Below are 14,790 nucleotides of genomic sequence, written 5' to 3'. Positions count from 1 at the left end.
GTTACTCAGGCGTGTAGGTTTGGTTTCACAATGAGGTAAATATATATATACATATATACTGTGTAGATAATATATTTTGTATTAACCGACTTAGGAGTTCTGGTTTTTTTTTTGCATTTTCTTTAAATGATCCTCAACAACTTCCATCAACAAGGCAGGGCAGCCTACCAGTAAGTAGCCTGAGAGATGATACCCAAAGGATTAAACTAACTTTTTGCTGCTGCTTGTTGAGCTTATTGCTCCGAGCACATGGTAATAACTGAAAGAGACTCAGATGAAAATATCAGCATATATCAACTTCTCTCCTTTCCCATCTCGATGGAGGTAACTGAACATTAGTGTTTAGAGAGATTTTAGTAAGCAAACCATCCTGAAATGTCCCCATAAATGTGATGGGGACAGAAATAAGATTTCAAACTGTATGCCCAGGGGAAATTAAGCCCCTACCTTTATTAAACTATGAGAAACACAGAGAAAAATGTCAATTTCATTTGTTAAGCCAGAAAAATAGAAATATACATCTTGCCACAAATAAACCAATGATGAAAGGAGAAAAAAGAGGAAGGTACAGGAGAAGGGAGGGGAGAAAGGTGAGATTAAGTGAGCAAGACAGAAGGAGGTGAGATGAAAAAAATAAGGACAGGAAGAAGAGATGAGATGAAATGAAAAAGAGAGGAGATGATAAAGAGGAGAGCAAGACAGACAGAGGATGTGGAAGAGAAGGCAAAAGGAAGAGACAAGGAGAGAGAGTAAAGTAGGTGATGCAGAAAAAAGATAGGTGATAAGGCAAGATACAGAGAGCAAGCAGGAGCAGGAGAGAGATATTATAAATTGGAAGATATGGTGAGGTTGTATAAACAAGAAAAAAACTATCCAGAGTAGAAGGTCAGAGGCAGAACAAAGCATGAGAGAGAATAGCTGGACAGGGACAAAGAGCAGAGAAGTGACAGAAATGGAAATCTCTCTCTTGCTTCCATAACACAAAGATTCAACACAAGTGACAGAGAAGTACTCCCACTCCTCATTAGTGCTGGGATCCCGTCGTCTGTGCTATTCTTTCACCCAGCAAATCACGCCTGTAACAGCCAATACCAAAATACATTCAAATACTGAATGAATTGTGTCAGTGTTTAAACTTTGATCATCCATAGTCCACTAAGTGTGTGAGATCAAAATCCTGCAATGACTGCTGATTGGTTTCGCAGGTGTCTGCTTGCCACAGGCAGGAACATCACATCTGTCAAGGCGTCACAACACCTAAATGTGGTTTTTCTTAAAGTAGGAGCACAATTTCACAGTTGGATAAGGGTTTACAAAAACTGACAGCTGTACCTGCAAAGCACCAAAAATAACTACAAGGTCCAGCAGCACCGCAAATTAAATACAATGAATCACCGTTAATTTTATAACAATGACGTGCGCTTTCGTGTACTGCTGACATAAACGTTAAACTTTTAGATATTGTACCTTAACCCTTACAAACCTGGGGCCTGTACCACAATCTCAGTTTGTAGGGTGGCCAGCGGTCTTTGGCCAGGACCTGAATCACTTTTAACAGGGCTAGATCACCATGGTAACAGATGCCGCACAGCTAACCTAATCAGGTGAACTTTAGAGGATCTGATCAAAGGCTGCCAACTGCTCAACTATGGACCAATCAGACCACTGAAAATACAGAGTCATTGATCCCAACATGGATGAAAGCATTTACAATAAAGTGGTAATAGAGCTTCTAACAAGTGGAAAGATAGTTTACACAACAAAAAAATACATAGTGACAAATAGTGAGAAACATACATGACAAGCTATATTTAAAATGCACTATTTTCTGACGGCGCTGATGCTTTTACACTCTTATTCCATCACCACTGCTCAGAATAACATCAGATTGTGACCACATTTGGAAATAAATGCTCTGTCTTTTGCCAAAAAAAAAAGGTCCACAAACTATTAGATTTAATTGCAATGTTCAATTTTGTAGGTTATTTGGTTCTAGTTACATGTGTGTCTTCTATTGCTTATGCTGTTGAATATCACCTTCTTCTGTAGTTACAACTGAATTTTCCCACAGGTGTAGCTCCATTTCAACCATTATGATATTAAGTACTTCATTCATGGTTCTGACAATGCCACTTACAATTAACATGAAACACAATCTGCATAATGTGACGCTGTCACACACCATGGAAGAAGATGATCAAATCAGCTTAAAACCAGTGAAACCAAGTCTTAGCAGACAGTACCAAGCCCAAATCTTCACCCTGCCTTCTGGCTCTTCCCTGTCTCTGTCACTCTGTCTGTCTTATTCTCCTGTTACCTGGCAGACGACGGGGAACTGTGATCTGTGGACATGGTGACCATCGATTCCCAGCGGGAACACTGCAGCCAGAGCCATCATACAGCCCACAGCTGTCATGTTGTTCAGGTAGGGCTGAGAGTTCTGGATGTAACTGAAACAGTGAGAAATAGGGACAGAAAACAAAGCACATTCAATTTCATTTCTGCTTAAATGTACATTTGGTAAATTTGCAACTAAATAGGCGTTAATTGCGTCGGCGATCTGCTGTCAGCTCTTTGAAATATCATCGGTTGCTGTTAATTGTTCTGATGTTTTAATTTAAATTTGATCATGTGTATTTGCTGGCTCAGACAGACAGCTATGCTGTGTCACTTTGAAAAAAGTCCAAATATGGAGCGTTGCTCTGAGCATCTCTTTTGATATGTGATTGATCGTCATTAAACTAAATAGTCTCCTGTCTTCTGTGAAGTGCTGAACAGTGCAGCAGCTATTAAAGGCGAAAACTACAACTGAATGATTTTTTTTTTTTTAAATCACAAACATTCAAGTGCTGAAAACAGGGAAATTCACATGCAGCAAAATTTTCTCCAGGAATGGATACAAAATTAATTGGAATACAATTTGGTGTGGAAAAAACCCTTCTATTTTGAGCAGCTCAACATCAGGTGAGTTTTAATTGCCAATTGGCAATGATTAGAAACACAGAAAATATGTGCTGATTTCTCTGGATAATCCACTCTTCACAAGCTGTCAACAGTTTTTTACTGTGGTAACAAGAGAGCCTACAATCATGCTAGCAGCTCTGTCTGGGTGCACACAGCACTGTCTTGAGTTAAATGCGAACGTCATTGTGTGAAAACACACACAATGCTCATGCTGCATTCAGTGTCGACATGGGATATTTAGCAAAAACACCCCATATTGTGACTCAGGAGTGTTCACATTATTCCAAGGTGGTTTGCCCCTATGCCACCTCTGTAATCACATCAGATAAAAGCCCTAAATTGGTTTAGTTTCTCTGGTAGTGTTATGTATTTGTTGCAGTTTATTACCAGGTGATGCTAATGGATACATGAATATGTGTAGCAAATATTGTGGCCAGTGGTGGAAGAAGTACTCAGATCCATTACTCAAGGAAAAGTATCAATACAATAGTGTAAAAATACTCTGTTACAAGTAAAAGTCAAAATGTTATTTAACATTAATGTATATCATATGATTTGATAATAGTTACTGGTGCATTATTGTGTTCATTACATTTAATGTAGTAAAGGGGGAGCTGGTTTTAATTAGCATCTATGCTTATAATTTGAATTTGTACTGGATAGATTGTGACATTTACACCAGAGAAAAATAAAGTCTTATGATTATTTTAACTTATTTTAAATTGTTTTATTCTAATAGACACATTGCTTCCTTGTTTATGGAAATGCTTATTACAACACTAAATTAAACATGTAATTTAAAGCATATGTATAAAATACATATTTTGAATATTTGAATCAGTTGACGTCATTTTTGTTTTTTTCTATCTGCAGAATTTTTTTTTTTTTTTTTTTTTTTTTTTTAAAAACCATGAATGCCAACTCTTGGGATGCCGTTTCTGGAAAGAGAACATGCTGTTAAATTTTTTAAAATGTAATTTTTGCAAATCTAAACAAAATCAAAAGCCTCTAATTCCTTCACTGTGAGGTGGTGCTGGAGACAGAAAAGAATGTGGCTGAAGATCACTATATTTAACCTGAGATAGTGTATTACTTTACCATAGCAGCAACTATTAATTGTGAACGTCTTAAGCTCCTTATTATCTACATTTCTCTGCCCACATCTCTGACAACAGAAAAGTTTTGCCACTGCACTAAAGCGTGGCTGTGGTTTAATCTTGGTATTCTTAAAGTACAAACAAGAGCTTAAAGGATTATAAAGTAAAAAGTAATTAACACAGTAAAGAATAAATAAGTACAGTGATTTCAATCTGCTCGAGACAGTGTTTCTTTAAATATCACATTAGGAGAAACAATCTCAGTATTTATCAAAAACTCCAGATACGAGTCCTTTGTTGAGTTTAAGCATTTCATCCAGTTCATCCTGCAGCGGAAGGTGTGTCTACTGTTCCTTCATCTGTTGGCCTGCTTTCATATTGCCCTGAGGCTACACTGCTTATTTATCACACAGTCACACACACACATGCTGCCTGCATATAAACAAACACTAACATTCACAGTACAGTGTCACATGGACACTGGCCGCAATCCAGTCTTCACCTCTGAAAAACCTTTAATGCTGTTCCATATCATGAAGGCTCCTACTCAAGGAGTTATTTTCTGATGTGAAGTGCAGCTGTCTTCACTAATCACACACCATGTCTTGTTGCTGCCTTGAATTATATTAAATTGAAGTAATGTTTAAAGAAAAACTGGTACATATTTTCTCTTTTATAGTGGATTTTTATCCCTGAATGGGCAACCAAAATTTGACGTTTGCTGCTGATGTTTTAAATCACTGGAGGATATTCTGTAGAAACTTTACTATAACAATAAAACATCACATCCCTGGGTAGACGGTACAACACCTGATATTTAAACAGTGTCAGAGTGTTTTAGTTTCCAAAGGACTGCTCCTTTAAGATGTGATTAAGTTTGACTTTTCCTACTTTATATAAAGTGTATTTTTGTCTCCTAACAAGGCAGCTGGTGGCAAACCTATTTTGTGATAATAAAAAAAAAACTTACTGAATAAATTTGATTTGATTTGATCTGACTCATTGTGTTTTGGCTGCTGAGATCAGCCCGCGGTGAAACTGTGTTTGAAACATAATCAAAGCTAGAGGATGGCCTGACTGGCACGCTGGAGCCAGCCAGAGATCCCCAGAGCAACAAACCTCTCAGGCTTTCCGAAAACTCTTGATAAGCCCATGGGCTTATGGGACTTTAAATCACTTTGACCCAGGTCAAACATAAATATACTGGGTTAAAAGCATTGGAGATATGCTGTGCTGGATTCACAGACATGTTTTAATCTTAGAAATCCCAGATCAAAAGGCATTTTTTAAAAGAAGTCTATTTGCATTTGGTCTGGGGCGATGCTTTAATGGTGACAATGAAACTAGCTTCTAGATTACACACAGCCACACCCAAATCACTAGTCCCTAAACTCTGGACTCAACAGTGCCTTTCAGTATTTACATTAACCTCAAAAAAGAAGGATCTCTGCTGAACATTTGAGTTATTTCTTTCCTCAATCTCACATCCTACAAATACTCACATTCACACTTGGAGTGCAACCACAGTGAATGATCAGCTCTGCTGGAGCAGCTGGAGGCTGTTACAGGATGTCATTTCCATTCACCACTGACATTTTCAGAGCCAATGTAGCTCCTTAAACAAATGACCTTTATGTACAAAACCATGTCTTTAACCTCTGGACCAATGTTTCCCATTTAATTGATCTTTCAGTTCAATAATTTGTAGCGTTCACTCATCATTCATGCCTTTTGGAAAGACAAACACAGAGGCAAAAACTATACCACAGACACCCACACTTAAGAAAATGTATTACATGTACAATATACTATAATAATAATAATAATGTATTTTAGGGCTGAAACAAGCAAAACTGATTAATCTGCCAATTATTACCCATTTGGCCTGTAAAACAGTGAAAGCTTGTGTAATTAGCTTGTCTTCTTTTGTCTAATCAAGAGTCCAAAAGCCAAAGATTTTCAATGCACCATAATGTAACAACAGCAACTTCTTACATTTGAGATGCTAATGCCAACAATTATTTTGTATTGTGCTTAAATATGTACGTAAAGATGAATCAGTTTTCATTTTCTGATGACTGACTATTCAATTAATTGACTAACTGTTGCAGCTGTAATGAACAGAATATTTTAGATTTATTAGCGTGGGCCTGGGAATGAAATTATGCATTCATTCATACCGGACGTTGCCGTTGTAGATGTTGAAGGTTAAACAGAGGATGCCCAGCAGGATGCCGAGGCCGGCAAAGACGGACACAGCTGCAAACAGCTTCTGAGACAAGAGCCTGTACTCTTCATTCACCAGTGTCCGATCGGCTGGAGGTCTATCACCTAAATGGAGATGGAAGAGAGAAAGATATTTTAGGAGACAAATTGTTTCTAGTGCCATCTTGTTTCAATTATGGTGCCCAGAACATCTCACTATACTGTATTAATGAGATAATAACCTGTGGCTAGTGAATACAGTGGCTAAATCTATAAAACCACAGGACCTGGATTTAAAATATATATATTTTCATTGAAGAATAAGGCTGACAAAAGTCTATACTGTACTTTTCTCACTGTCAACAAATGCCATTAAAAGACAAAACATCTCAGTCTGTCTCTTAATACTTCACAACTTCCCCAGACAAGTCCATTGGTTCCTACTGAATTATTTAAAAGCTACTTCCTAACAGTTGTACTTTTTAGGGAACAGTACTCAAACAGGAGTAGGTTACTTTTTTTTTTTTGGAACTATTTTCAGCAGCAGATTAATATACATTAGTAATTTCAGCCAAAGGACAGTGTGTGTTGGTTCTTCATTTATGGTTATGAAGGAACAAAATAATCAGGATTTGCAAGCACAGACAATGCTCTGTCGCTCAGTTCAATCCAAGCTCCTGGCACAAACCCACTTGTCTAAAATGACTGAATCAATAGTTGCATATAACTGCACAACCTGGTTTGTGAATGGAAAATTGTATAGTAAATATATGCAAGCACCTAATCATTAGAATACCAATTAGTGTAGTCGAGTGGTAACAAAACTCCTCATAACATTTTATAGTGATGGAGTCTGAGCCTTCTGAGATGCATATTTAAACTGATTCATAAGATGCAGCATCCTATATCTGGAGATCACTGTTTACAAAGATTCAAGCATGTAAATGCAGTTCGATACACATCAGTGCTTAACCACACAATTCTACATCATTTCATTTGATGTTATAAGCTACCACAAAAAAGACATTTAAGTACAGTAAACCTTTGAAAATAAGAAGCTTTCAAGATGCCAGACTGGTCTGGAGAAGTGCATGTCAGATTTTCAAATAGCTTTAGAAACCCCCTTCCACCACAACTTTCCAATGCTGGATTAGAGGGGCTGTGTTCAACCTCTTCTATAACTTTCTGAAACAGACAGTCCGACATTCACTCCCACCTCACTCACCCTCTGGCTGTGTTTGTATTCCTCACACAACTATTTCTGTCACTCTTCATCTGAACAACCAAGTGCAACACTACAAATGCCTTCCAGGAGAGACTGTTTGACAATGCACTCTGTTATTCCTTTATTTAAATAATTATTGTGTCTCCGTGCTCTCTATGACAGCGCACTGTTCATTCCACCTTTGATTCCAGATGTGGTTTGGACAACAAGTCATGAACTATTTCTGTTCAAGTGTAAACACAACCTGCAGACTGGCTGTCTCAAGAACAACGGTCAACAGCCCTATATACTGTATTTTACAAAGAAGAAAACACGGAGGAACAAAATTTAATTCAAAAACAACTCACTCTGAACATGCAGTTATTACACTAGCTAAAAATAATACATGCAATAATGTCATAGGTGACCACAGTTGTTTCTTGCACCGTAAAATATTTATATAGCTTCAGCAAAAAGAAGTGACCAGTGATTTACATGTTCAATTTCAGCAATTCATGTACTTGGAAACCAGAAGAACTCCTCAGAGAGGAGGGTTCAAAGATGGGCAGATGGACAGGGAGCCTTTTGTTTAACACAACAGCCTCTGCATATCTGTCAGCCTAAATATGGAACTGCTGACAGATTTGCATATCAGGGTGTGTGAGCATGCTCCCGAGAATACCTATGCAAATCTGGACTGTATATATACACTCTATGCATGATATGCATGTAGACCCATACAGTAAGTAAGCATGTGTGCATATGCTCAATAGGGTGCATATATGTGCAGAGGTGCATCTACTGTATGTGTGCATACAGCATGTGTTTGTGTGTGTGTGGCTGCGAGAGGGAGAGAAATCAAGGGAGACAGTGTATGTGCGTGGGGGTGGGGGGGCGGGGCAGAACAGGAGTGTCAGTGCTGCGTGAAGCTGATGTGTCAGGTGTCAGAGGAAAGTGTCAGAGTGTCGCCCCCTCGAGGACCACAGGGTGTCAAGACGCCCATCATGCTCTGTTTTAGATGCTTCTCACTGCCATCACACTGCCGAAGTGTGTCTCCTGACATCAGGCTGAGGGATGACAAGAGTAGAGGGTTTCTGCAGGGTTTACCGAGTTAAATTCAAAATCTTTTTTAACACATAGGAAGTAAACAATTGCAAGAGGGAGAAGGGAAAGGCTAAAGTAAAGGTGGCCTTGTTATGGATCAAAGTCCAGTCAGGCCAAATTTGATTTATACAGCCCATTATCACACATTACAAATTTACCTCAGGGGGCTTCACAATCCATATAGCATACGACACACTCTGTCCTTAGATCCTCTAATCCTCTACTAATGTAACACAAGCAAATCTCAAATGGAGCTGCTGGCAGTCGAGTTGCATTGTGGGTAATGCAGACGGCAGGTATTGACAAGGAACAAGAATGCTTGGAATTAAAAAGATGATATCTCTGACTCTGCTGCATCGATTTTGATCCTTCTGTTTCAACTGTCTATTCTGAGTCCAACAATTTTACAGGAGAACAATGTTAAATCATGGCATGCTCTAAAAATACATCTTAAGTCTCATGTTTTTAATTATGCATCTATAAAATCCATATGCTTGTTATGACTGATTCTAAATTTATTAATCTTGTTTTAATTTAATTATTCCATTATACTTTCAAATAAATGTGTTTAAATATTTTAAATGGTTTATATACAATTTAATGTAAATCTCTTCAAGCCTTAATGTACAATTTGCATAAAAGCTGCTATACAAATAGTTTACTACTCTTCTGTTAGATATATGTATATACATATATAGTACATAAAGGAGAACTCTAAAGACTGTATACATGATTGAATGAATATACACTATGAAATAGTAACACTTTCTGCTGTGTGTGTGCATATGTGTGCGTGTGTTTGTGTGTCAACTGTCCATTCAGTCAGTGCGTTCACACCATTTAAACCCTCCTCCGTCCTTGATCAAGGAATCAGGACAAGGTGTTGCCATGGAGACCCAGCTCTATAACAGTTGCCACAGCGATTGCAAAGAGAGCTGAGCTGAAACGGTTGTTAGGGCGACCATGAAGAGAGATAGAGAACGTGAGCCCGGGAGGCACCTGGTAAACACGCAGGAAAACAAGTGGAGGGGTTAAGTTGAGAACCCCCCTGTGTAATTCACCCCGTCAGTGAGGAGCAATTCAACCACATCCCCATCAAAAAAACTTCCCCAAACCGAGTCAGAGCAGGAAATTACTCACATCCTCTCAACAAGTGGATGACAGATGAATGTGTCTTTATTTGGCAAACAATAAAAAAACTAAATCAGGTTCCAGTAGAGAAAGCAAACAAAACGTACCTCTGACACTTACAGTAAGAGAGCAGACCAGTTTTAACCCAGTAGGTTTTAACTGGAGTAACATAAAGCTCACCACATTTGCAACAAGCTAAATTAAAGAGCTGGCAGCCAGGCTGGTAATGGACAAGTTGCCTACAGGTCACGCATCCCTCGCAACTCGCACTGACCTGGAATCTCTTTCTCTTCTAGCAACAGCCTTGGCAACAGATTATTTCCTTAAAAGCCAAAAAAGACAGCTCTCTATGGGCTGCCATGGCATGCAGGATTGATCAGTGGCACAGTCTGTTCAGTGCACAAGTATGTCACCTCTCCAAGGAGCGACAGACCAGTAAACAACCACCAACTTGGTCTTAGTGTCTGAAGCAGCTCAACAGTGATAGGTCTTCACAGAAAATTAGAATATGGTCAGCGGGGTTCAGTGTAGGTTCTGGTTTGTGTGATGTGGGCTCAAGCTTTTTTATATAGCAGAACAATGTAAAAAATAAAATCTTAGTGGGGTTAATAGGGAAGCCCGAAGGTTTTTAAAATGTCAGGCTTGGAGGAAGAGACCTGAGGCAAAAAAAAAAAAACCAGCCTGGTCAGCAAATGAAGCTGCAGCAGAGGCTGAGATAAGCAGCTTATGCAGGCCATCAAGGTAATGTAAAACCCATAGTGCTCAACTGCAGAAATATGCTTTACAACATGCAGTTGTCTCAATTTTGTCTGAGGGGTGCGTCATGGTCTCAGACTTCTAAAACACCTGGGTTAACCGATCAAAGCCTTGTTTGATTACTGTGCATTTTCTGCACCAACATTTTAACACATGTTGGACAGAGTGTGTGCAGGCAGCTCATTTTGGGGGTGCGTCACCATCCAAATAACTAGCTTCATCTAAACCAGCAATTAGAGAAAATCTAGCATGATTACATATCATTTAGACAGTGAGAAAGGCCAAATTAAGCTACACAGAGGAGGTCTAATGTCAAGCACAAAGTGACACTGTTGACTCACAGGATGAGACACAGGAAACAAATACAGACACAGGAAGCTCGGTTATGGCAGTGTCATGAACTCCATCTTACCAATCCAAACATCATTTCCAAACCAGGACAGGTTCTTCTGAGAAATGTCATAGTAACCAATCTTCTTGTAACTGCCCCCTAGATGTTTAAGGAAAACATGACAAAAATAAAGTTTGATTAGTATTGCATGTATAATTTATTTCATGGGTTTCAAACAATACAAAAAAACTTGGCAGAACAGATACACATTTATATTCATAAAAACACCAGTTAGTTATTTTCCTGTGCTTTCATGTTAATGGAATCTGTGGGTACAGAAAAAACACACCATGAACAGATAAAAGAAATGAAGGATGAAAAGGTGCACAAAGAAAGGCCAAACAAAAAAGTACCAAGGGGAGAAGAAGGAGAAAATGAGGAGGAAAAAAGGCAGTCTGTGGCAGTCTTGACCAGGAATACTGATGAGGTCCCACAGTGATTCAGGGATTCCTGTCAGGTCGTCTCAGTGTGGATGTCAAATTACCTCGACACCACAGCAGGAAATATGAGTCAAAATGTGGGAGATGGGCAGGATTATAAATTGTCATTGTTTAGGATGCTGAAGAGAACAGAGGTAGAGAATAATCCTCAACCTCATCCTGTGTGAGGAAACTCATTAAGTCACTGCTGACAAATTTGATGTCACTTCCAGAAACAGCTTAAAATGAATGCTTGTGCCCGATTAGAGCGAATCTTTGAGCAAACACGTTACTGCATCAACCAAATTGCATGAGCAGTTATAGGACATATAGACCGATCACAGTGAGGACCACGAACCCCAAGAAAAAAGGCTTTGCTCTGAAATGAGCTGAGAGCAACAGTCGATACACAATGAATACAGTGGGCAATGTTTTTTTTATTTTTTATGAATAAGTGACATTTACTGTTTAAGTCTAGATCCTGCAGAATGGCAGTGTGGCAGAGTTTTACCTTGCAGTTGTTCGATTAGAGTCATTGCCATCCTGGAACCCTGGGCGTCAAACACTACATGACCCTGAGGCACAGACAGGAGGACACTTCCTTTAGTACAGATAATTAACTCCCTATTTAAATGACTACTTAGACATTTTGACAAAGTTGAACATCGTCTTTCCTTAAGAAATCATATAACGTACTGTAGCTATTTGCTCGTCAGGTCACTGGCCAAGGGTGATATCTCACACACACTCAAATGTAAACATATATGCTAATGTGCAGTAATGTGTTAGTATGTCAGAATATATTTACTGTTATTACTGCCATTAAAAATCGAGATATCATTTGTAGTCATTAACAGTAAGTATTTCTACAATGCAAACACTGGCTACATCATTCACTGTTTTTCTTTTGTTCCTTTCCTTCACACAGATCACATTTAACCCTTTTCACAGAGATTTAGTGTGTGCAGCTGGAACTGAAAGAGTCAAAACAACAGTGGTGAAATGGCATATACACATATGCTAAATAACTATGGGTTACAGAATGATAATTAGAGTATAAGCATCTGTTTTTGTTATCTGTACTTTTCCTTTTTTCTACCCCTCTGCACGTACCGAAACACCTTCGAAAGAGCTTGTGTTGAGGGCCCTGTAGATCTCTGAGGTGATGTCATGGTTGTTATAGTTAAAGTCCTCCAGACGTCGGCCCTTGGCCTTCAGTGACCCCACCGTCTTATTGAGGGCAAGGGCCAGAGCCCACACTGCGTCATAGGCCAGAGGAGCCTCCTGAAACCCACCGGTCTCCTCAGGGTTCTTCCCTCCGAGACGAGACATCAAGGAAGCAATAAACTCCTGCGATGTCTAAAAGAATGGGGACAAAAAGGTCATCAAATAGGAGTCCTTTTGAAAAAGTGCAGTGTTGTAATAAGGGTTACACTGAGTCAAAGTATAATATTTGTAGCATCAGACACATTATTTAGAACCCCAGAACCAATCTTTGGTGTTCATTTTGACTGCATGTAGAATGTTATTTTTTTCTACCCTCACTGTTAACTTTCATTGTTGCTCGTGTGCACTTAACTTCCAGCAAAAGATTCAATCAAACTGAATGGCTTCAAGGTCAGAAACGCTTTCTGTAAGACTAAACCTTCACATACTGATGAAGGTTAGAGTCCCGGAAATTAATCTGTCTTAAAATTAGATTTATGTTTTGCCTCAAGGTCACATTGTATCAATTAGCATTTGAGCTAACCAGAGGAATACTTGAGTGGTCCAAGTGCCCCTCTGATGTGGACAGTACGTCCTAATATATGATTTCTTAAAAGTTTTTTTTTCTTAATTCACATTATCCCTTTGGCATTCACTGCTGTTCCCACCAAGCTAACGGCCGCAGTGTGACATTTAAGATTAATTTGACATTTGGTAAAATATGCTCGTTAGCTTTGTTGCCAAGAGTTACAGTAGATGAGAAGACTGATATTACTCTCATATCTGTATATAAATATGAAGCTGGAGGCAGCAGGTGATTATCTAGAGATAGCCCAGCTCTGTCCAAAGGGACATTCCAGTTTGTGTGTAGGGCTAAAGGTAGGGTTGGCAATTCGTTTCAGAAGCATTTTTGAAATTCTCTTTTCATCCTGAAGGAAATGATTACATTAAATGCACTGATAGCCTAAATAAAAAAATCCATCTGTGGCAGCAGCAGGGCTGAAGAAGGCCTGGCCAGTAATTTTACTTGGTCTGAGCAAAACCACTGGGTTAACCCTGTGCTCCATGTGCTGGTTAATTATTCAGAGGCAACAAGCCATACCTAGCAACAGGTTTAAACAGGCTTAAAGGGTTTATGAGCAGGACTTTTATATGACTGTCTGAAATAGACCAACACATACTGTAACTCCTCACCACAACTCATCTATCCTTTGATTTTTGCACAAATTAAACAAGATGTAAAATTCTAATAAATGAGCTTCTGAGGCAAATTTTTTACCTTTAGATATAAACACGGTATCTGTTTCCCCTTGATTCCAGTTTAAACTAAGCCAATTACTTTTTAATTTTAGGTATGATTACAGTTCAAAGCAAAAAAAGATGTTTCCTTATTGACTCCGTTTTCTTGCTTTTAACTGGCATTTGATACAACTATAATACATGATCTCAATGTGAAATAAGAGGTCTAAAAAATGTTACATTAAATAAAATAAGATTGGGACATTTTGCACCAGAGCAAATATCCTTTTGCTTCCCTAAAAATGCTAAATATTAAATGTGTTTTTTTAGCCCAGAGGTTTATGAAGTGTACAGTCTACTTGTATAGTTAAAGACAGAGAAAGGTTTCACAATGAAAGTGGGGATAAATGTGTGATGGGAGATTACTGCTACAAATCATTAAGATGTCCCCATGGATTTCTGAGGCCAATTAGGCCTCTACACTTCCAAATTCAGCTATGTCAAATTCATCTAAAAGAAATTCCACCTTAGTCTTTGGCATTTAAATCTGCCACTAACTACTGAAATCTAGCTGACAATGTGCTATTGTAGAACCCCGCAGTATTGGCACACTAGCTTCATCTACTCTGTCTAGAAGAAATATGCCAATTTCAAACTTGGAAATTGAATTTGAATAGACTGACTATGAGCAGGAGTTCTGGCTGTAATTCTTATCACCCATTGAGAAGCACATCAACAGCTAAATCAGCAGGTGGTGGCAGGTGCTGTATGAATATAAACAACAGCTGCTGATGAAGTGTGAGAGAGGGAAGGAGGGGGAGAGGGGGAAAAGGTGGAACAGTGGGGATAAGGAAGTGGTAAAAGAGAAGTGAAAAAACAAACAGGAAGAAAGGATGATCTAGAATAGACCAGCAAAGAAAGAGAAAGTTGAAAGACAGCAGAGAGGAATCGATGTTTTAAGAGAATTTGAGAACGTGAACAGGAGAAAGTGACGGGCGAGAGAGAAGCAGAAAATGACTGGTACCTGAGAATCTAAAAAGTCAGGCCAAATTGTAAAGGAAGATGTTCGAAAGA

The 14,790-nt window shown here is 38.8% G+C and overlaps 1 protein-coding gene across 3 annotated transcripts in view; it reads right to left on the bottom strand.

Moving 5' to 3' along the window:
• gabbr1a (gamma-aminobutyric acid (GABA) B receptor, 1a) overlaps positions 1-14,790 on the bottom strand; it is a 70,867-nt gene that overhangs the window by 15,242 nt on the left and 40,835 nt on the right. For all 3 annotated transcript variants that reach the window (XM_020625060.1, XM_020625062.1, XM_020625061.1), the window contains 5 exons: positions 12,385-12,630; positions 11,783-11,846; positions 10,874-10,951; positions 6,242-6,392; positions 2,318-2,450 (listed from right to left, as the gene is read on the bottom strand). In XM_020625060.1, the coding sequence (XP_020480716.1) occupies positions 2,318-2,450; positions 6,242-6,392; positions 10,874-10,951; positions 11,783-11,846; positions 12,385-12,630 (672 nt within the window). The remainder of the gene's footprint in view (positions 1-2,317; positions 2,451-6,241; positions 6,393-10,873; positions 10,952-11,782; positions 11,847-12,384; positions 12,631-14,790) is intronic.

Source organism: Monopterus albus, unplaced genomic scaffold (genome assembly GCF_001952655.1).
Source record: "Monopterus albus unplaced genomic scaffold, M_albus_1.0 scaffold344.1, whole genome shotgun sequence".
In the NCBI taxonomy this organism is placed as follows: Eukaryota; Metazoa; Chordata; class Actinopteri; order Synbranchiformes; family Synbranchidae; genus Monopterus; species Monopterus albus.
This window is presented reverse-complemented; position numbering and strand designations above follow the sequence as displayed.